This window comes from Uloborus diversus, chromosome 4 (assembly GCF_026930045.1).
Source record: "Uloborus diversus isolate 005 chromosome 4, Udiv.v.3.1, whole genome shotgun sequence".
Classification (NCBI taxonomy): domain Eukaryota; kingdom Metazoa; phylum Arthropoda; class Arachnida; order Araneae; family Uloboridae; genus Uloborus; species Uloborus diversus.
This window is the reverse complement of record NC_072734.1, coordinates 185,342,991-185,366,208: the sequence shown is the minus strand read 5'-3', so window position 1 is coordinate 185,366,208 and position 23,218 is coordinate 185,342,991. Positions and strand designations below refer to the sequence as shown.

At 31.6% G+C, this 23,218-nt stretch overlaps 1 protein-coding gene across 1 annotated transcript in view; it reads right to left on the bottom strand.

Annotated features, from left to right (window-relative positions):
* LOC129221043 (nucleolar pre-ribosomal-associated protein 1-like) overlaps window positions 1-23,218 on the bottom strand; it is a 70,687-nt gene that overhangs the window by 2,864 nt on the left and 44,605 nt on the right. Inside the window, exons 21-33 of the mRNA XM_054855479.1 lie at window positions 22,299-22,646; window positions 19,907-20,163; window positions 19,687-19,763; window positions 13,995-14,152; window positions 11,018-11,128; window positions 9,897-9,960; window positions 9,591-9,775; window positions 8,789-8,811; window positions 8,607-8,661; window positions 7,126-7,398; window positions 4,310-4,416; window positions 2,523-2,666; window positions 2,298-2,404 (exon numbers count right to left, since the gene is read on the bottom strand). Coding sequence (XP_054711454.1) covers window positions 2,298-2,404; window positions 2,523-2,666; window positions 4,310-4,416; window positions 7,126-7,398; window positions 8,607-8,661; window positions 8,789-8,811; window positions 9,591-9,775; window positions 9,897-9,960; window positions 11,018-11,128; window positions 13,995-14,152; window positions 19,687-19,763; window positions 19,907-20,163; window positions 22,299-22,646 — 1,909 coding nt within the window. The remainder of the gene's footprint in view (window positions 1-2,297; window positions 2,405-2,522; window positions 2,667-4,309; window positions 4,417-7,125; window positions 7,399-8,606; window positions 8,662-8,788; window positions 8,812-9,590; window positions 9,776-9,896; window positions 9,961-11,017; window positions 11,129-13,994; window positions 14,153-19,686; window positions 19,764-19,906; window positions 20,164-22,298; window positions 22,647-23,218) is intronic.

Below are 23,218 nucleotides of genomic sequence, written 5' to 3'. Positions count from 1 at the left end.
AAAAATACGATCTAATAGTACCTAAAAGTAAGCAAGAAATAAGTAATTACACCCCTGGAACCAACAAAAAATGTATTTTACAGTTTCACTTTCTAAATTTCTAATATTTTTCTGTAATTTTGCAATCAAGATTAATTAATTACACCTTTCAAATAATTCACAAATTCACAAGCAAAGATGTACTATCGTGTGACAATAAACACAGCTTAAAATTTCAGGATTCTTTTTAAAAATCGGTGCGAAAAATATATTAAAAGTGAAATGATCTGCAAACATGTTCACTTGTACACAGAAAAAATACTTAAAAATTTAAATGTAGCATATATAAGTAAAAGAATTTGATTAATGTATGAATAAGTGAGAATACATTTTTTGAAAGGTTAGGATTTTTGGTCTTAGTGCCATTAAAAAAAAAGCAACTTTCTGTCACAGCAGATTTTTGGCTTAAAGGTCATCCTTATTTAGGAAATAGATTTTCCCTTTCTTTTGCCTACTGACCTTATTTTACCTTGCAGTAAGGGTTCCCAGCACTCCTACAAATACCTTGGGAGAGAAAACTGCAGCACCCCCAGAGTGGGCGCCCCTGAGTATTTGTATATGTTTCCATTTACTCATTTTGCTGAGGGAATTTTTGTCAATTTTTTAGCATTCATGACAAAAATACTTCAACAATATTTTACTATTTTTACAATTTTTAAAAAGTAACTTGATAACTTGAAAAAATAGCAATTCAATGTTTACACTTGCAAACAATACAGAATGGAAAAGCAGGAGAAATAAAACGAAAAAGCAGGAGAAATATTATACTTGAAACCAAATCACTCTTAGTATAAAAGTGATAATTTTCATGTTCTTAGACATAAATCACAATAAAAAAAATTCATTCATGAAAGATAATATTTTCATTTAAAAGTTCATAGTTTTTTTAAAAGGTTATTTAAAAATTAAAAACTAAACACTGATTTATGCTACTTTTGTCACTTAAGATTAATCAAAACATTATTTGAAAAAACTTTCTTCTAGCGATTGATTAAAGAGCGAAATTTTAAATGCAACAAAGAATAAATCTTTACTAATAATAAAGCTGAAAGTCTCTCTGTCTGGATCTCTCTCTCTGGATATCTGTCAAGATCTCTGTGACGTGCATAGCACCTAGACCGTTCGTCCGATTTTTATGAAATTTGGCACAAAATTAGTTTGTAGCATGGGGGTGTGCACCATGAAGCGATTTTTTGAAAATTTGATCTTGTTCTTTTACTATTCCAATTTTAAAAACATTTTTCCGAGCAAAATTATCATAAGATGGACGAGTAAATTATCAAGTTATCATAACGTGGAACCGTAACATGGGCAAGCCAATTGGTGAGAAATTCACCATACATTATTTGTTTGTAAATATACCAGGCGAACCAAAAGACCTTTTAATTTTCTACTACGGGCAAAGCCGTGCGGGTATTATTTTATTTATATACCACTAGTACATAAATAAAATAAATAGTTATAATTAACATTCGTACATGGTCATAAGAAACAAATAAATAAAAAATATATATTTGTTATTAAAATAGCAGCTAGCTAAATCCTGGAAAAAAAAAAAAAAAAGAATTTTTTTCAAAAATATAAAGCCTAAAATTTTGATGCAACAAATATCTGATTCCTTTGCTTTAACAGTCATTAGGTTTTCTAAATTTCACTAAAATGATTGCAAAATTTAAAAGACTGTACTCTTGACAAGCCAAGGACGCATCCAGAAACTTTCAAGGGAGGGGCGATAGAATTTTATTACTTACTTTTTACTATGTATACCGATTTAAAAATATTAATCACAAAGGTTTTGAACTTTAATTCCAAAACAGCCCCAAACCGAAACCTTCCTTCTTCCAACATCAATGAAGCTTGTCTAAATTTGCGTTTTTTGAACTTCATTTTTGAAAAATTACCGGTAGAGAGTCCCTCAAGGGAGGGGCGGTCGCCCCCCATCGCCCATTCCTTGTATCCATCCCTGTGACAATCACTTTTTAATTTCGTAAAAGCAGAAGAAATTTTCTCTGTTAGCAGGAAGCAAAATATTGAACATGAAAGCAAGAGCCTCCTGTCTGAAACAGGAGAGTTGGCAAATCTAAACATTTAAGGTTGAATTATTTTAGCAAGAACACTCATCACAGCCGAAGTAAAAATACACATGTACATTGCTCAAAGTTATATCATCATGCCAAAATCTGTGCAATTTGCTACTCATTTTAAAATACCATAGACATCATTTTTCATTGCTGAAAAATTAAATTCATTTTACTTACATTGTTTCGATTATTCCATGAAGCCACGAAATTAAATTGCTCTGGCAAAGTATCCTAGCAGAAGATCCAATCAGTACTGCTGATTGCAGAAAGCCAAGTAGTGCAATCTGAAAGTTTTGAAAGAAAAAAAAATAAAAAGTGAGCTGCACTTAGCAACAATTTCTAATTAACTTCACAATATTTATTCGTAAATAAATTTTAAAATTAAAAAACAATGGGTCTTACCTTTTCCTGTTGTGTTGAAAGTGAACTATTGTAATGTGACAAAACAGTGCTAACTATGTGACGCTTTTCACAAACGTGAAAATCTAAACTTGAACGCAAACCTTCTGCAAGAAGATTTAAGAGCCACATTCTTTGAATTCGGTGCTAAAAGGCCAAAATGAACAAATTCACAAACTAATAATAAAAGCTACAAAGTAGATATCAGTTTATATATGTATATATATATATATATATATAAAGCCATTTACTACCACATAAAGATTACATTTTGGTTACAGTTTGAACTGAATAATTCTAATGTAATGTGTACTAAATATGAAATTTGAATATTACAGGAAAAATACAATAAATAGATTAATATTTGTTTTTAGTCATTCTAATAGAACACTGCATCTTTAGATGCTAAAAACTACTCATGACAACTGGTTCTCTAGCACATTAAGCAAGATATTGAAATTTGGCTGAAATCCATATGTGAGAACAAAAGAACAATCAATAAATATAGATTTTAATTAAGGAAAGAAGGCTCCATTAATGAAAGTAAATAATCAAATTGCAAGACTTTCACGGAACAAAATGAAATTATGATATTAATACTATATTACTTTTCTCCTTCAAACGAAAAAGTAGACTACCTGAATTACTAATAGGAGGACCCACATTTTAAAAGGCTGTAGGCACATGTGTATTTTAATTGATAGACTGGCTCATTTTGAGCAAATAATAATAAAAAAACGAATAAATGCACACACACACACAATATATAAGTTTGTGTGTGGGTATATATAAATGTATCAAGGTCCACCAAATACTGCCCACTTAAAAAAATATCTTAGTGACTGTTTATTTTCAGAAGAATCTTTCAGAAGCGAAGTTACACTGAATTTTCTTATAAAAGCTCTGGGAAATAAAATGTCTTCCATCAGGCCCGGATCTATACAGTTTTGTGCCTCCCTGCAACAAAATCTCAACCGCCCCTCCATAGAGGCCAGCAGTGTATATCTGTAAAATTAATGGGTCTTAGTGCTAGTTTTTTTTTTTTTTTTTCAATTTCTTGGGCAGTTGGGCCTCTTACGGACGTTGGCCCCCTACAATGGGTATGCAGATCCAGGCCTGTCTACCATCTTAAAGTGTTTTCCTGGCTTATAAGATTTTTAATTTTCGTTGGCCTCTGTATAGATGACACTTTGACTGCCATGGCTATCTTGCATGAAAGCCAGTAATGTTTCCAATGGGACAAGATGGGACAGCCCATGTCCCAATAGTTGTCTTGTGGTGAACATTTGCAATTTTGCTTCAAAACATAACAAATATAAAATATTTTTAATCTCAAAAGAGTTGTGCAAAATTTAAAAGTTTAACAAGGTAGCAGAAATACCAATGCAGTTCTAGACATTGAAAATACTAGAATATGCTTTACAATGAGATAACAAAAAAAAAAAAAAAAAAAATAATTAAAACTTGTGCTACCAATTTAAAAAAAAGTTTGTTTTTTTTTTAAGTTAGTATTTCTAAATTTAAATTCTAGGTCAAGAAACTCTTACCATATTATTGTTTGTAAGCACATTTTGTCTTTTCAAAAAACCAGCAAAATGTTAGTTGTTATGAGAAAATGGTAGAAAGAGGCTTTAGAATCAGGTTTATAAACCACAAAGTAATGAGTTACTATTAATATTTTAATATTTAAGCTAATTAAGTTCAGCAACAAGGGATGGGGAGGGGGAAGATAGGAGATAAATTATGAATATTAAAATGGACTACGGAAATGAAGGAAGTTTAAATGATACCTCAATTTCAATGCTGTTAAACAAAGTGAAGAATTCAGGAACTTGTCCAATGTCTAAAGCTGGCTTGCACATAATGAATTTATAAAGAGGCTTGTATAAATTACTCTCTGGAAAATAAAAGAAGAAAGGAGATTAGCAATAATGTACCTAAAACGCAGAATTAGAAAAATTTTACATTACAATACAATCATCGGGGTGAAGCAAAAATTTTTTTTTTAATTTTTGAGTTGCTACAGTGCGGAAAAGTAACGATTGTTGAAGACTTAAAAATAGATAAATAAATAAAATATTGCAATAGGACAATATCTTTCAACTGCAAAAGGAGCCTGAAAATTCTAAAAAATGAAGAACTTCACTTTCTTTATGATTTGCAGTTGTTAAAAGATTAACAGTATACAGTAGAGGTAAAATAAAAGCATGCAGTAGCAAAAGAATTTTCAATTTACTGAATTCCGGATAAAATAAATAGCAAGATAGGAAACATGCGAGTAACAAAAAAATATCTTAAGCAATACGCTACAGAAACATAAAAACCATGATTTTTATTTTGGATGCAGTATTTAGCCAAAGAGCTGAACTTGGTACATTTTGGCACTCCCCACCCCCACCCCTTTACATCTTGAAATTTTAAAATTCAAGGTTTATAATTATATTTTCCTACATTTTTAAGGCTTTGGAAATGAAATTTGTTTTTTCAAATACTTTTATTTTTTTTTAGTGGTAAATTGTACAATTTTTCAGAAGCACTAAGCTATATCTTGTTTTGCTTACAGCTAAATCCAACACTGGATCCAATTGGATAATAACTTCCAATCGTGCAACAAGCCGGAAAATTTAAAAAAATGAGAAATGTCAACTTTTTTTTTGGTGATTTTTTTACATTTTTGCTTTAAATTTTTCAAAAATGCTATAGTATGGAAAATTAGCTTATGGTGAAGACTTACAAAAAAAAAAAAAAAATCTTATACATATAAAATCTGAGTATCTATCTATCTATCTATCTATGTCCAAGCTTCTTCTCCCGAACGACAGTGAACTGACCATCGAACCAGGTATCGATGGATTCGTAATCCTCCCGTCTTCATGTTTAGCTATTTAACATAATTCTCCGATAATAATTAGCGGAGATATCAATTAAAAACTATTAATTATGACTCTTAGATTTCAAAATCAAATCCATATTTTTCGAAGGCTTTCCTCCATTCAAATTATTATTCAGTGCTTCATCTCAACTTTCGGCAACAACGCTTTTATTAAAATGTATAGCGTGAAGAAAATCATTAAGATAAAAGATCTGTTGCCATTTTTTTTCTCGAATATGAACAGGTAAAATTATTAACGTTGATGAGGTATATTCAGTTATATCGTTCAATCTTTGAGTTGAACCGAACCATTGCTTCGGTCACTCGTCTGGTGTGCTAATTCTATATTGCTACCTGTTTGTTATGCACTCTTGGCTTCCTTAAGAGGTTTTCCATCTCCAGCTCAGTCGCTTTCCTATGCCGGGCTGATGAGTGCTAATAAGCACGAAACTGCAGTCCTCGGCTGGAAATGACTGAGCTGGCGGTGTATTTCCCGTGTTGATGAGGTGTTTTGGCAAAAATATGTTTTACTGGTGTTTTGCAAACCTTGCTTTACGCGCATTTATTTATTCCTTAACGCGTTAGAAACTAGTGTCAGTGTACTACAAAAGCATCAACTGGACTGCTCTTACATTTTTTAGGTAGCCCGTGCAACGCCGGGCACGCAGCTAGTCTAATAATAACTGCCGATTCCACAACAAGCCCACCCCAATGATCATGCTGACTGCATGTTCAGATACAGTTATCTATTTTTTTTCTAATAAACGTGCTCCAACGCATCCTCCAACAGTTATTAGTCTTATGCTGTTATTTGTTCCGTTTTGATTAACATTATAATTCACAATCTATGCTTCATCAGCATTAATAACTTTTAAAATAATACACAGCTGCAAAATCAGTTTCTGACTATTTTTTAAAACAAATTGAACAAACATTCTTTATTGCAATATTTTCATAAAATTTAATAATCTACAAACATTGTTCTGCAAAGTTATTAATTTACAAAGGTTATTTTAACAACTTTTGAATGATTGAAATCAGTGGCGGCTTGGGGGAAGGGCCGGAGGGTGCCTGTGCCCCTCACTATTTTCAGACAATGATTTATATTTTTATTTATTCCCCCCCCCCTCTTTTTGTGCGCGTACATGCTTGAAATTTAAAAAAAAAGGATTGCAGTCTTTTCCTGCGTATAACCCGCGGATTATCTGTTAATCAAGTGTAAAGTTAATGAGGTACGGATTATACTCTGCCGCGGATTATCTGTTCTTTTCCCCCTCAACACCAATGCATTGAACCCCAATATTTACAGCAGGATTCACAGAGGCCGTTGCCCTGCCTGTATGCTGTTTATTTTACATAACTTGAATGTTCAGGCTATGTAAAATAAACAACATACAGTAAGGGAAGAAGCCTTCATTTGCACAAGGTTCGACTGTTTGCTCCTTTCTTGACTCTTTGCCTTGAAGTAATTAGTGTACGATAATGATTATTTAGACTTTAAAATGAATTTAATTTTATCTATTTAACACAAATAATTATTTTTAAAAAGTTCAAATATTAAAAAAATATTTAAAAAAAAATATTTTTTCTTTGGGGGGGGGGAGGATGTGTGTGCAAATGATCTGGCCCCCGTCACTTTTTCAAGCCATGAGCCGCCACTGATTTAAATAATTATTTAACATGACACACACACACACACAAAACGTTTTTCTATTCAAAAATATTCCTACATACCTGGTTTAGTGAAAATATCAGCCACCTTCGCTAAAAACAGAGTAATAATGCTCGGTATCCTAGGATTGGACGAAGTTAGAGAATTTCTCACGCTGTCCAATAAACAAAGCCAAATACCCTTCTCACGAAAACGTGCACCTTCTAAGTGCTGGTAAAATTGAGAAAGACAGTAGTATCCCATAGCTCTAGTTTTTGGATCAAAACTGCTGAGTGATATAAATATAAGCATCAGAACTTTTGAATTCACAAAACTGAAAATATGGACAAAGGATCCTAAAAAAAAGATTGCTTTTAGATACAAGAAATATACTTTTGACTTTAAAAAGAATGCAGGAGAAAATGCAAAAAAAAAAAAATATTATCACAGAAAAAGACATTCACTTGAAAGATTAACGTAAATTAAATTTAACTTGGAAGAAGAATATATTTACAGATCATTTCTATGCAGTGTAGTGCATAGTTGCAAAAATAGGTATTCTACTCCCCCCCCCCCACACAAAAAAAAAAAAAAAAAAGGAAAAATTCATATCAAACTTGCCAGCTTTTGGAGATGGGGACCAATAAAACTTCTATATAAACACCTCTCATCAGACTGGAAGTTTGCTTAAACTAGATTAAAATGGCCCAAAACAACAGATTAAGATGGCCAATAAATACGAGGGCTACAGGTTAGTAAGGCTCAAACATTTTATAATTAAATTAACTCATATAATCAACGAAACTTTAAATAAGGCTAAAAATAAGTTTAAAACCGCAAAATTTAAGTATCGAATATACTCCCGTTATAAGTCGAGAAATTTACTGCAAAAAATGACGTTTTAAGTTAGATGGTCGACTTATTCGCGGGGTAGCATTTCCGAAAATTTTCGCTCGACAATTCTTAGAAAAAAGCACTTGAAAACGTGAATATTTTAATAATCTAACACATTGCATAATCTAAGCCCAAAAGCTTTCAATTTTTTTGAATTAAAGTAACAATTTATTCTGCAACACTTTTTTAAAGTAAGAAGACATTTCATTCCAAATTAATATTGACCACAAACATTGACAAAACAATTGACAGAAGTCAATTTGAAGTTTAGGACAGCTAAAAAAAAAAAAAATCTGCAACATGATTTTCAAGCTTAAAATATAGCAAGCAAATTTTCAGTCTTTATTACCAATTAATTTCCAAAAGCTAAATATTGCCTTAAACATTTAAATTTTTCAATAAAACTACTGTTGTTAGTATGAATTTCAAAAAAAAAAAAAAAAAATGCAACTAGAATTTGGATGCATGGGGAAACAATTATATTTAAACATTAAAAGCCATTATATAATCTGCATATGAGAGAAAATTTGAAACTTTGATCCCTAAAATTTCAACTTGTGCAATGCAAGTCAGATTTTCGCTATAAGACTGAGCAATATGAGACAACTGTTGGGAATTGTTGTACAGCTTTAAAAATATGGAAAAAGAATCACTGATGAACATGACATACCTGGAGATAATAAATTTGAAAACAAAGGTAGAATAAAACGCAAGTCATATATTTTCTCAGGGTGCACATTCTCATCATACATAGAGTCAAAATTATGAACAGAAGGCTGAAATACATAAAAGAAAGTTTACTTGCCAAAAAATTAAGACATTTATTTTCAACAAACATATCATATAATTTACACACTCTTTAGCAATCAATTTTACTAATCTTCAAGTTTCTTATTTTTTAGCCATTGAATTACTAAACAAGTAAAATAAGAAAGATAAGATTTATTAACAAAAACACACATACATAACAAACAGTAAGCAAAATAAAATAAAGTTAAAACATACAACCTGAATTACAAATGACAATCACAAAACATTAAGAAATTTTCTATTATATTTCAACATGAATTAGTAGTAAGAATTCAACACTAAAGAGCGCCAAAGGCACTGTCCGCAGTGTTATTAAATCAGTTTAATTTGGAGTACAAACACATAAATATGTATTAAACAATATAATACTTACAATTTATATATATATATATATATATATATATATATATATATATATATATATATATATATATATATATATATATATATATGTATATACACGCACAGCACATCACAGTATACACAAGAAGTAAATATTAAAGAAAAAAAGACTTTAGAATACCGTAAATGGTCCAAACATTTTTTTAATGATTCAATTTCATAAAAATCTAATTTTGAAGTTTTTATTTTTTATTTTTACATACAACGTAAGAGTTTCTTTTTAACTTCTACAACACATAAATTTGATACGTTTTCTGTTATATAATGTACTTTAACACATCGCCATCTCAGGGCAACAGTAAGCCATCTAATCCCAGGAATGACAGTAAGATATCCTACCGTTGCTCTGAGGCAACGACATGGAAAATAGCTCTCAAAGCTAAACATGAAATATTGACTTTTGATAAACACAAGTGTTGCTGAAGAAACTTCAATATTGAACTCAAGTTAAAAAAAATGCTTACCATTATATCTAATTCAAGAGGATAATGTAAAATTGTATAGTCAATTTTTGACGAAATAAATATGCCCAGAACATCCTGCAGTTTTGGTTGCTTCCACAAATACATGTTCCCTGCATTCATCACCGAGTAATGAGTAATAGCTGATTTCCCCCACAAAAAAGGCCTAAAATTGGAAACCGACAATTTAAAACTATTTCTAATATCTTGGATACATTAATTAAGACATTAAAAATGTAGGAACATAAACTTAAACTTAGAATTTTCGTAAAAGAATTATTTAATACCTATATTTGCTCATATCTATTTCATTATCAGACAATAATTTAATCATGCACAGCAATTTTTGATCTAAAAAAGAAATAACGTTGTTATAAATGGCGAGAAAAATACTTTAACAAATAATTATTTCATAACACAATAAATTATAATAGCACAATTTGGATAGAAATTAATTTTCTATCTTTTCAATCAGTTGTAGATAAAAGCTTAAATATGGGATAAAATGTAGAAATAATTTTCTCAAAACAACAAAAAGTATATCAGGGGGAAAAAATGAGAGATTTGCTTAGTTACAGGAAAACTAACGCATGAATGAAAAATAGGGTGCTTGTAGAAAAAAACAGACATAAGTTGTTGAATGCAAAAATATTCTTAACCAAAAATGCTAAAAAAGTTACCCAACATTTAGCAAACAAAATGTGGTAAAGAAATAAAGAAATTTAAAAATAAATGAGTAAATAAATAAAGGAAATAAGAACTAAAAATAAATTTTTGCTTTTGGGATGTAACGATTCTGAGGCTCTAAGCACATGCATCTCAATCCATAAAAAGTTCTAGACAGAGGACCCGGAAAAATGATTCAAATTCACTTGGGATGTCCAAGAAATAATAATTAACATTGGAGTTATAGGATCTATAAAATTTGCTTCTTTCAAGTTGAAGATAGGTGTGATAATGTGGAAAAAGGCTGACGAAGTAGCTTAATAAAAACCTCGAAATAAACATCCACTTCTTCATAAGCTTTCATCACGCTAGGGCAAAATTTAGGGAGGTCTGCAAAGTGAAAAGAGAACTGAAAAAAGGCCATAAAACACAACACAGAAATTTTGGATTTAAATTCACTAAAACGCTTTAAGTGGCTAATAAAAAAAAATATTTTGTGCTTGAATTAAGAACAAGCTAGTGGAGTTACTAATAGAAACTTTAACTATAATGTTTAAACTATTTTTTGAATATTGTGCCACAGGGCAAGCTTTGAACACTTTGGAAAATTCCTTATTCTTGAAAAATGTATAAATTAATCACAAATACTTTTTATTAAAAAAATAAAATTAAATCTCTTAAACACTAATAAAATCAAGAATGAAACTAATACGATGAATGAAATTTCATAAACAAAGTATACCAGATGAAGACATTGTAGCCCCATAAGAAGCAAGAAACACGCCTAAATGATTTTCGTTGCAAACTTTACCATCCAGTTTTATGATGTTGATCAGAAGGTCTACAACACTTTCTAAAAGCAAAAAAAAATATTGGTTAGTTAAAATTTTATGGTACCTGAACTATAATATAACTAGCAAAAATACCCAGCTTTGCCTGGGTCAGTAATAATTGTGAGAAACAATTGCTACTTTCATTCGTTTTCAGTTTTAACTGAAAGAACTCAAAAAAAGCTTTGACGTGATTAAAAACAAAAACCAATTTCCTTCCTTACCCATAAAAGTAAAATAGCAATAAGTATAAAGAACTAAATAGTATTCAGTTAAAACCAAAAGGACGAAATTTAATCATATAAAAATTTGAAGAATTTCCAAAATATGAGCTAATTAAAACAAAGATCACTAAAAAAAACTGCACGATTTATTTATTTAATTAAATAGTATGCATACACACACACACACACACACACAAAAAAAAGCTATCTACTATGTTTCCCTAAGTGTGCAAAAAGTAGAGTTTCCCAAGATTTAAATGACTTTAAATTCATGTTTGCTCCGGAGAAGCCTTGATTCAAAATTTCCATTATGATTACTATTAATATTGCTGTTGTAAGGCATGGAATTTTTGTAACAATGAGTTTTGTATTCAATCATTTAATGGGGAAATTACATGAAATTTACTGTTCTTCATCACTTAAACAAAGGTTTTTAGAAATAAATTATAGCCTATGTTGCTTCCTGATAATGTAGCTATCTGTAGTGAAAAAATGGTTAAAATCTGTCCAATAGTTTTGAAGTTTACCCTGGACATCCTTACATACAGAAGTAGCCATTTATGTATAACTAGCAAAAATGCCCGGCGTTGCCTGGGTCAGTAATAATTATGAGAAACAATCGTTACTTGCTTTTGTTTTCTGTTTTAAGTGAAAGAATTTAAAACACATCTTTTTGACGTGATTAAAAATCGAATTTCTTCCTTACCCATAAAACTAAAATAGCAATAAGTATAAAGAACAAAGTAATATTGATTTAGAAACGAAAGCACTATATTTAAGCATATACAAATTTAAAAAACATGAAATTAATCTTCTCATATTTAAAAAGATTAATCTGTTGATACTTTTTTTTTAACATGGAGTCTAAAACCTTCTCTGTATGGCTAATGAAGTACGAAGTGATTTAAAAAAAGTAGCTGCGCTCGTAATCCCCTTATACTTGCTTTAGTTATTTCGGGAAATTTCAATCATTGTGGCTCTTGGTGCGATTTTACCGAATTTGCGAAAGTCGTTTCGGGGTACCTTCGATGATGCTCCCCCATTCTTTCCTTACTTTGTAAAACGATATGATATTAATTTTCGTTACAGAGATATCGTCGCTAGATGCTGGGATATTTTTGGTCACCATAAAGTGGCGCTAAACAGTTTCATCCGAAATGTTACCAAAATAAGTAATACAATTTGGTGATTGTTTGAAATTGTGCAAAAAGGAAAATTAATGGAAGTTTTTGTGCTGTTTATGGATTTGCCTAATTTAGTTGCTGGATTATTTAACACAGTAAAAAAGGTCTTTTGAAAATTCTTTGATTGGCGATATTTTGTTTACATGGTGAAAGCTGAGAAACATTATGACGTAGTCTTCGGCTTCAAAAACAGCAACGTTGAAAAAACTGCCAAATGCATCAGCTACGGAAATCTTTCTGCAAAAATTTTGGCGATCTGCTGGTTGTTTGGATAATGAGTAAGTGTTCAATCCGCATAAATAATAATAAAAACCATTAATTATATTAAAGTTCCGTTTAAATGGAAAATCATCAGCCAAATCATGTATTATTTGCCAATCTTGTGCAAAAATCCTACTTCAAGATTTGACTTGAGAAAAGCCTTGAAAAATCACGAAAAGCAAAGAAAGTCAACAATACAACAATTGTCGCTATCGACAGGGAGTTGAGATGATACACTAAATACTGTATTGAGTTGGGGAAAGCCTTCGAACATGGATCTAAAAAGCTCATAACTCGTTTTTTATTCTACTTAGAAATTTCGAACAGGTGCCATCTTCAGCAGAAAAATCAGAGCTTTCGATGGACATATAATGTAAATATGTGCAAGTATTTTTTCATCCCAATATTAGAGAATTTATACAAAAATTGTGTTTTATTGCCCCCTAAGGGGGTTTTGCCCCCCATAACGGGACGAAAACTACCCTATGTGTTATTCTGATGCATAAGCTATATTATTGTAAAGTTTCATCAAAATCCGTTCAGTAGTTTTTGCGTGAAAGAGTAACAAACATCCATACATCCATCCATACATCCATACAGACAAACTTTCGCATATATAATATTAGTAAGAAGATAATGGATACTGAAAAGATGACATAAGCATTTGGTATAATCAAATTTTGCTTATTTATTGTTGTAGATAAATTACTGATAACTCATATTTTGTACAACCAGGACAATATAACTAGTTTACTTTACCCACAAGAAATGTTTTCCATTCAACGCAATTTGTTTTAACATTTTAAATTGGTTTTGAAGTCATAGCATAAAGACTGGACACCTACTCACAGAAGGTCGGGCAATTTGTATCAGATCAACAACTCAGAAATTGTATTTATTTTTGTTGTTTGCAATTTCAGATCTTAGACGACAAAATATTAATTGTGTTTAAATTTGAACATGCCATTATCTATGTTACAAAACTTTATAGATGAACAAATGTAAAAATTCCAAAAAAAAAACTAAAAATTTAATAAAACTTATGAAATTAAGAAGTATTTATCAAACATGCATACAATAAAACCATTTCTTGAGAATGACTAGAAAACATTGATTACTTAATTTATGCGTACAAAGAAGTTGCATGGTGTCAACTTCAGATTTTTAATAAAGCCAACAAAAAGCATTAATGTATAAAATACCATCCTTTTAAAACACACCTTTTAAATATTCTTCTTTGTTAGATAGCATAATGTCAAAAAATTTTGAATGACCGACAACAAGCTTATAAATATTATGAGCTGATAATTTATTGCCACCATCCATATTGCACAGAGATGTCAAAATTCTCAGAAATTTTACTCCATGTTCATTACACCTGAAATTAAAACACCAAAATAAAAAACTAAATACAAATAAACAAATAAATAAGTACAATATACACTACTCAGTGAATCATCACACAATGCATACTGAAACACAAAAGGTAAAATTCTCATTTGAAATTTTCAGTCACTTTACAAACAAAACGTGAAATTAAAGTAATTGACAACAATAGTCATACTAATAAACAGATATGCAAGAAGCAACCACCAACAATGACACTAATTCACATGGTTTATTTCCCTTACATTAAGCAGTTCTATGTTTTAACAAACAGAGAAACATTCTAATCAGTAGCATTCTACAAATTGTCAAAATGTAATGCATTATTTTCTCTTTAGATTATATGATTAGTTATATTTTATTAGACAACTAAACATATAATTTATCCGAAGGAGTAAAAAACTGTTTCCTGCATTTCTCATTTGATTAAAATTCATTGCCAGCCAAGATGCTATTTATAATCCACTAAAATTCAGTAAGCCAAAACTAGATCTTAATTTTATTTTGATAACATTAAAGAAGAATGTAAATTTTATTACCAATTTGCCAATTTTTTTTCATACATAAAAAATTGGAAGTTAAATAGAAATAAAACAAAAAGTATTGATATGCCCGCAACTCAATTGCCCCCCAAAAAAATTGAATTAGAAAGAAAATTCGTTTTCTTATGGTTTCGATCAAGTTTTTTTAGTTTTTTTCAAGCAAGCGTCCAAAAACTTATTTTTTTTTTGGGGGGGGGGGGCATGATCCCCCTCTTTTGTTCATCACTGGTTTCAGGAGAAATATTTTATACTATCTAGTGAACTTAGTAGCACTGAGTTTTTGCTAACATTATTATGACCACCGAAAGAAGCAAATCCTTCGTAGGATGTTGTAAAAATTGTAGAAAGAACAAATTCACTAAAAAATGAGATAAAACATTTTATCTTTCAGTGAGAAGATCAAAGAAAAAAAATGGAAGTCTTCTGTCAAAAATGAAAAAGTTTGTAGCAATGTAGAAACTGAAATACCTATTTTAGTCAAATATATATATATATATTAGGACTCGACCGATGCATCGGCCTGGCCGATGCTTCAACAAATTAGCCATCGGCATCGGCATCGACGGCCGATGCTAACTTGCAGGAAACATCAGCCCATCGGCCTTAAAAACATCGAAAAGCCGATGGAATTGGCCGATGTTTTCGAAAAAAAAAAAAAAAAAACAGACCCTTGCTGTTTTACTTTTTAATGCAAAGTAAAGGGAGTTATTGTTTTCATATAAAATTGTTTACTTAAACTTCAGTATTATTCTACTTTAGTCACCCCTCAAAGAGTTTTTAATACTGCATTCAGGTACCAAACAAGTTAATTATTGCGTTGTTTCCTGCGGCTGGATGTACCACGTATGTATCTCTTATAAGTCATAACTCAAAAATGGTAAGCTATAGAAGGTTAAAATTTTGCATGTGGGGTGTACGTACGCTCCAGTTGTGCACTTCCCTTTTTGTTTTCGATCGGGTGTTCTAAAAAGCCTATTTACTCATTTTTTGTGGCTATTAATTACTTATTTCCATACAAAACTAATATATCGTCTCAGACTGACGATCATTTGGTGATACACTCTATAACAAAAAACTCGACTCACCAAGAAGGAGTGATCCGATTGAGACGAAAATTGGTGGATAGGAAGACAATGCACAGAATAGTAAATGATTAAATTCTTAGAACAATTGAATAAATTATGTCAGAGTTACAGTAACAAGTTCAATAAGGTATTGACCCGTCTCTAGCCTAGATACAAGCTAAAGCACGACGTGGGAAACACCGATAAAGCTCCCAGAGTTTGTTCTGCAGTATTTCCGGCCAAATTCGCTCCAATTGTCGGACGAGGTTATCAACATTGTTTGCCAGATACCACCATCCCATCATATCCCAGACATGCTCGATGGGAGAGAGATTTGACAATCTAGCAAGCCACGGAAGAGTTTGACAAGTTTGCAGACAGTTCATAGCAACACATGCCGTATGTTATCTGGCATTGTCCTGCTGAAAACCAGTCGAGGGTACTGCAAAAGGAACGGCAACAAAACAGGTCTTAGGATGTCGTCGACGTGCCACTGTGCAGTAAGTGTACCTCTAATTACGACCAAAGGGGTCCAATTATCAAAGGAAATGGCACTCCAAACCACAATGCCTTCTTGAGGGCCAGTGTGGCGCGCAAAAGTGAAACCAGGATCCCTACTTTGCCCTGGGTGTCTCCAAACATATCTTCGATTATCGTTATGACACAGTTGGAAGCGGGATTTGTTGCTACAGACTACCAGTCGGCACCATTCCAACCTGATCGAACCATGCACCACTGTAATCTGGCTCGGCAGTGTGTAGGCGTCAGTGGCAGGTGGCGTAACGGTCGACGCGAGCATAGATTTAATTGTCCAAACCGTCTGTAAATGGTCATGATGGACACTGGTGTTTGGGTTGAATGTCTGATGGTTCATGGAGATGAAGAAAGCGATGTGACAGCTGATCTGACAATTGTGACTCTAGGTCGACCGCTAACATCCTGACTCTGAACTCTTGAACTCTGCCTTTTTTCCACCCATCCTTGCCAGCATCTTCGAATCATAATACGCTTCGACTCAAATGACGAGTGATTCTCCGATTTGACCAACTGGCCTCTTTCAATCCAATGATATGACCTTGTTTAAACTCCGACTCTGACAGCTGCTCGTAATGAGCACGAACCATGCGGCGAGGTATTTTTAAGTTGTTGAAAGGTAAATTGAATCGCAATCAAACCGAAAGTTTTAACAACTGTTGAAGAACTGCTCTTTATATACATCTGCTGGACGCACAGTTTCGATGCGCTGGAGATCAAACTATTCGTTCATTGGACACAAAATTTTAATCATTTGCACATCTAGTCAAAACAATCATGCATACAAAATCTCAAAGCAATCGGATGATTGCTTCTTGATGCGTCGATATTTTTGTTATAGAGTGTATATTGCCGAATTGAAAACCATGGAAACAGATATGAGATGGTGATACCGGTTTTTGTGTCATTTTGTTAGATTCCCGTTGAACCGACGGTAATTTTTAGAACACTTGCGTGCCCCCCTCCCCCTCCCTGTGTTTCTGAAATTAAACTCTAGTTGCACTTTCGAGTTGTTTAAAACTAACACCATTCATAAAATTAGAGATGTTTTTTTACAAACTTAATCTATTGTTTAGGAAGAATTTAGAGCATTGATGTAAGAAATTAATTAAAGACGTTTTGAATGGTGACATAATTCGGGAATCAAAGGGACTTTTGAACTTTTTCTTCAGAAGTGCTGAAGTAGATTCAGAAACTCTTCCGAGACGTTGGTGGTAGCCGTTCTGTATTAAAAAAATGAGGCCGAAGTTGGGGCCGAAGTTTAATGTTGTGAGTTAATCCAAAATCAGAGGGTGACCCCCCCCCCCCCTCTCTCGTCGTTTCAAGCATTTCTTAAATATTTAGCGATTATTTATTTTTGTTCAAGAAATGTCATTTTGCGTATTTCTCATTCTTGTTTCATCTTTGTTTCGTAATGCGCCATCTTTTTGCATCATTTATAGCGATTGATTTTTTTTCTATTGTAAGTAGTTATTTTCATGTATTTTTATAAAATCAATGAATAATCGTTTTCATCATATCTTTGATAATATGTTACAGAAAAGTTTCAAGGATTTTCTATTACGCAATTTTTTAAATTTCAGCAAATTATTGCTAAATTGAAAAAATTAATTTGAATTTGTAGTGCTTCATAAAAGATTTTAAACAATCAAATTGTTCAATATTATGTGCGAAAACATCAGATCAAGTAGTACATGTATTCAGTTATTATTAACTTGGAGTAAATATCGAGTTTGTTTATTGTAGCTGCGTTTTAAGAACCTCACTCTTTTCATGGCTATTTCTTTTCTCAGTAAATTTATGTCACTGTTATAGCTTTTATGAAAAATGCAAATTTTTCTATTCATAAATTTTAAATAAGTATAAAAATATTCCTATTATGATTTAATATTGTAATTTATCTGTTACATTTTTTGTTTCATTTAATGACTAAAAAATGTGTACGTGCAATCTTTCCACTTTAATTGCGTAATTTGTTGACGGTTTCATATTTTTATTCTTAATTTTTTTGGAGTGATTAAACAACATAATTTAAAGTTTTTTAACTTCTTTAAATCTTAGTTATTTGTTCAATTGAAAAAAAAAATCAGTTGGTTATTAAGCAGTGTCTTTGTTTTTCTTTCTTTCTTTTTTTTTTTTTTGGCTGTTTTTCTTTCTTTATCATCATACAACAGTCAAAAAAGAGAAGCATAACTACATCCTATTTAGATTGTACGTAGTACGATCCAAAATTTCGGGGACAAGCTGTATAAAACTTTAACCAGAATAGTTCACATTACCGAAGCACATCCACCTTCAAAGGGTCACCTTGAGGGACTATGTACTTCTGCCAATGTTCATATAACTTTTTGAAACACTCCTGGAAACCTTTTTCGCAACTTACTATGATGCAGCTTTATCTTCTCCTGACGGAAGAAAGCGGTGTCCATGCAAATGTTTTTTTGCAGGGAACAGGTAAGTCTCACGGAGCTAAGTCCGACGAAACAGTATGTTATTTCTTTGTCATATCAGAGCATTGATCAATCAAACCGTGTATCCTCAACATGAAAGTCGCCTTCTTCCCCACGATGAAGTTAAAGCAGCAGCGCAAGAGGCCTTACAGGAGGTTGTGAAAAATGGCTGCCACGAGTGCTTCTAAAAGCTATACGAACGTTGGCAGAAGTGCATAGTCGTTCAAGGAGATTATTTTGTAGATAGATGTGCTTCGGTAGTGTGAACTATTCAGGGTAAGGTTTTATACTGCTTGTCCTCGAACTTTTAGATCATACTACGTACGTATGAGTTTTCAACTTACTATTTCATAACGTTTCTGAGTGACGCAAGTTTACGCGTATGAAGACATCACAAGAGAACTTGTGATAATTAACTTAGGAGGTGTTCAAAATGGATATTTTGGACATCAATATGTTCTTAGGTACATATGCGTGTACAGATGTACCGAAAAAACTTGTGAAGTTTAAATTGGGTGATCGTAAAATAGAAATTAGTTCGAAATTTGATTTTTTTTTTGATTTCAAGTCCTTATTTGTAGAAAGGAAGTAAAGTGAAATGAATAAATAATCCTTTAAATCCCTGACAATCTTATTAATTTCCGTTAGATTTTTTTTTTTTTTTTTGCCATCGGCCAACGGCATCGGCCATCGGCAACCGGCCATTTGGAGGAAAACAATCGGCAATCGGCCATCGGCCATCTTTTGAACAATCGGCCAACAATCGGCATCGGCCCATCGGCCAAAAAATGCCATCGGTCGAGCCCTAATATATATATATATATATATATATATATATATATATATATATATATATATATATATATATATATATATATATATTAATTACAAAACAAGTTGTTTTGAAAGAAATTATAACAATGAATATTTACTTACTTCATGGCTACCTTCAAAATTTTACTAAACAATTTTTCAACATCAACAGCTTCACTTATGTCTACATTTTCTGTATTCTTAAAAAGAGGAAAAAATAAAATATAGAGAGCAATACAGAATGTCTATGTTTATTAACTTCTGAAGGAAGAGTTTTGCTCAAGGAAAATTAAAGAAAAAAATTTAAATTTATACAAAATGAATGAGGCACAAAAATACTTACTTCAAAAAGTTCTTGCACAAAATCTACAAGAGGAGTAAACGAAAAATCTGAAGGATTTTGAAGTTTAGACACAGCATCTGTAAACCAATGCAGAGATATCTTCAAAATCCGGGTAAGAGCTTTTGTTTTTCCTTGTGCAGTTATTTTCAATGCATTCAGCAAATTTAAATAAATTGACAGCTTTAATGAATCAGGAGCAGAACTGTCCTGGAGGTTTTCTTCAATCATTTTTAAGAACTTGGACAATTTCTTTGAAGCTAAAGATTCAAATATACACATCAAATAAACATTTGAACGTATTTATTGTCTAATGAAAGAATAGTTGTTGCTGAAACTTTTTGAAATGCTTAATAACATACTTTTCAATTTTGAGCAGAGGCGCACTGATGGGAAATAACATCCTGGTGCTGTTTTTCTGGAAAAATAGTTTCCTTCTCCAAAATGTGTTTGAATTTAATTTTTGATGAAATTTTATGTTAATCTTAAGCATTGTTATTTTTTTCAAATGTACTTAGCTGGATGCCACTGGTTGAACAAAGCTAAGTAAGAACTATTTCAATGACAAAACTGTTTCTTATTCCTTAAAGATTCTAAACTTTTAGTAGAATTATTTTTTGCTGTAATTATTCTTTAATAAAGGCTGTTTTGATTAAGTACATACTGAAGTATGCTAAAATTATTTTGTTTGGAGAGCATTTTGCTTTTCATCAATGCATGCATTGACAATGAAAACGGAATGGACATTTTCCATAAATTACCATATCCTCTCTGTGGCAGTGCAGTATAATCTTGCAGCCTTCTGTAATACAAAATAGAATGTTCTGGTACTGGAAAAGTTACAGGTGTACACTTGGTGTCTTGGACACCAAAGGTGATGGGAAAGAAAGAACTTGCTTCTGCTCGAAACATGAGTTTAGTGTAGATGAGGAGCACTATCATCAACTGCCCTGGCAACAGCTATTCTTTCATTAAACAAATAGTTCTGACTTTCAGTTAAAAAAAAAAGTATTTAGAACAAAAAACTGAAGACAATTCTTGGAAGGATGCATATATATATCTCACTTGGTTATGGTAGTCTATTATTGGATATTGAAACAAACACATATAATATCAATCAATATGAATCCCTTTTATGCTTTTTCCAAGTGATGTGCTTTGCTGCTTTTAATTACCATTTAGCTACAAAAAAGTTTTTAGTTTCATCAGAACATTCCAACTGAGAATACTTTCTGGAATGATTGATGCCACAAGAACATTATTCAACAAAATAAAGGGATGTAACTCAAATAATGGTTGCTTAAGCAAAATGGCTCTGATAAGACATCCATACATATATAATAACTCACTAAGTACTATCAATACATAACTCTTTAAGTATTACATGAAATGAAGCCACAATGAAGCTTTATTTCCTTAAGAAAATAAGTAATTTATTCCTATCATTTTGTTAAAATAAAAATACGTAGGTCAGTCAGAAAGTTAGTTGCACTACTTTGTAAACATGTTCCGTCTAAGACTATTTTGATGACACCATGTGTCAACACTGCAGACATGTACCTTTATCACGTAACGTAATGGCTTCCTTGAGTCAAGTTTAGTTTTTCTGATAATCAGTTGCAAACATGTCTCGACAGCTGCAGGTAGCGTCCAAATTGGAAATGTATGCAATGATTCGTTTTTGTGGGCAAAAAGGTGCAACTGCACTGAAATTATGGGCAGTTGCATGAAGTGTATGGTGAAAATGCAATGTCATGTTCAACTTTTTTGCGAAATGGAGCTACATGCTTGAGAATGGACGTACAGATGTTGACAACGCTGAGTTTGAGAGAAGAGAAATTGTCAACTGACAATTTATGCAAGGGATCATTCTTCTTATAGCCTAGACATTTCACCTTGTGACTTTCATGTTTTCGGTCCCATGAAAGATTAACTTTTAAAACGACTATCGAATGATGAGGTTAAAGCTGCAACCCAAAGACGGTTATCAGGCATTGGACGGTATTTCTTCGCAGAAAGCATTGGAAATCTTGTACCACGACCAGACAAATGTTTAAATAACGGAGATGACTATGTTGAAAAGTAGATTTTTAATGGAATTTTAAGATACCAATCAAGTTATTGTAAAATTTTATATCCTGTTTTGTTTTCTTGAGCAGTGCAACTAACTTATTGATTGAACCTCATATTTGTAGGCCTACAAAAAAATCAAAACTGTGAAAAGGAAAACAAGTGAGATGCTTTTATTGCTTAATGTTTAAAAAATAAAAAAGTAAACATTTTTTAGTTGGGAACATTGACTGTCTGGAGGAGATAGGATTACAGACAGACAGTTATGCAGTTTAATTATATAGACTCAATACAAAATTAAATTTTAAGAAACTATTTCACTTACGCAAAATTTCTTTTTGGAATATCATCATAACAGCCTTCTCAACTACATTTTCTTGAAATAAAGGTTCAGGTAATTTTTCCTCCATTTGCAGAAATTTGGTCAATTCTTCCCAAAATAACAGTGCTATTGATTTCAAAAAATTTTCATCTTCTTCCAAGGGTGATGCAAAGTTGTTACATTTCACTATGCATTTACTAACAAAATATAAAAAAGCACAGGTTTTGAACTTGGAAGGGTTTTCTATTATTTCATTTTGCAATAACCGTCTAAAACATTCATTGTAATCAATCAGACGACCTATGACAGGTAACTCTTTGCTTGGATTTTTCATCAGGTAATGACAAGAATCTAATGGAAAAAAAAATCCTTTAAATACATATCAATGAAAAATGAACATACAGTAAATGAACAATGCAGTAGTATTGAAATGACCAGTAAAAACTTCTTTGAAACTTCAATCATCTTTAAAGTGATCAGTCATTATGTTTATTACTAGACTATAGAGCACAGGTTTTAACCCAAAATCTAAGTAAAATTCTCATTTTCAAAAAGGGATCAATTTGTTAAAGGCGATTTGCTTGTAAAAATAAGTATAAATAAATATTCATTCTATGGACAAAATTATAATCTTACATTTTGTAAAAGTCACAAACTTCAAATAGTATACTGTTCAAGTCACATATTTATTATTCATAGAACATACTTGAGAAAAATGAACATGAGCTAGCTTACGAATTCATTACAAATTCATTTAAGATATTTGTATCATGATATAATAAAGATACAATAATAATTTTGTGAATTTGATTAGGATAAAGCCTTTTTATTTATTTATTTATTTTTTGTTCTATAATCAAGAGATTCATTCAAAAAAAAAAAAAAAAAAAAAAAAAAACAGTAAATTGAAAGGATTCCCCAAA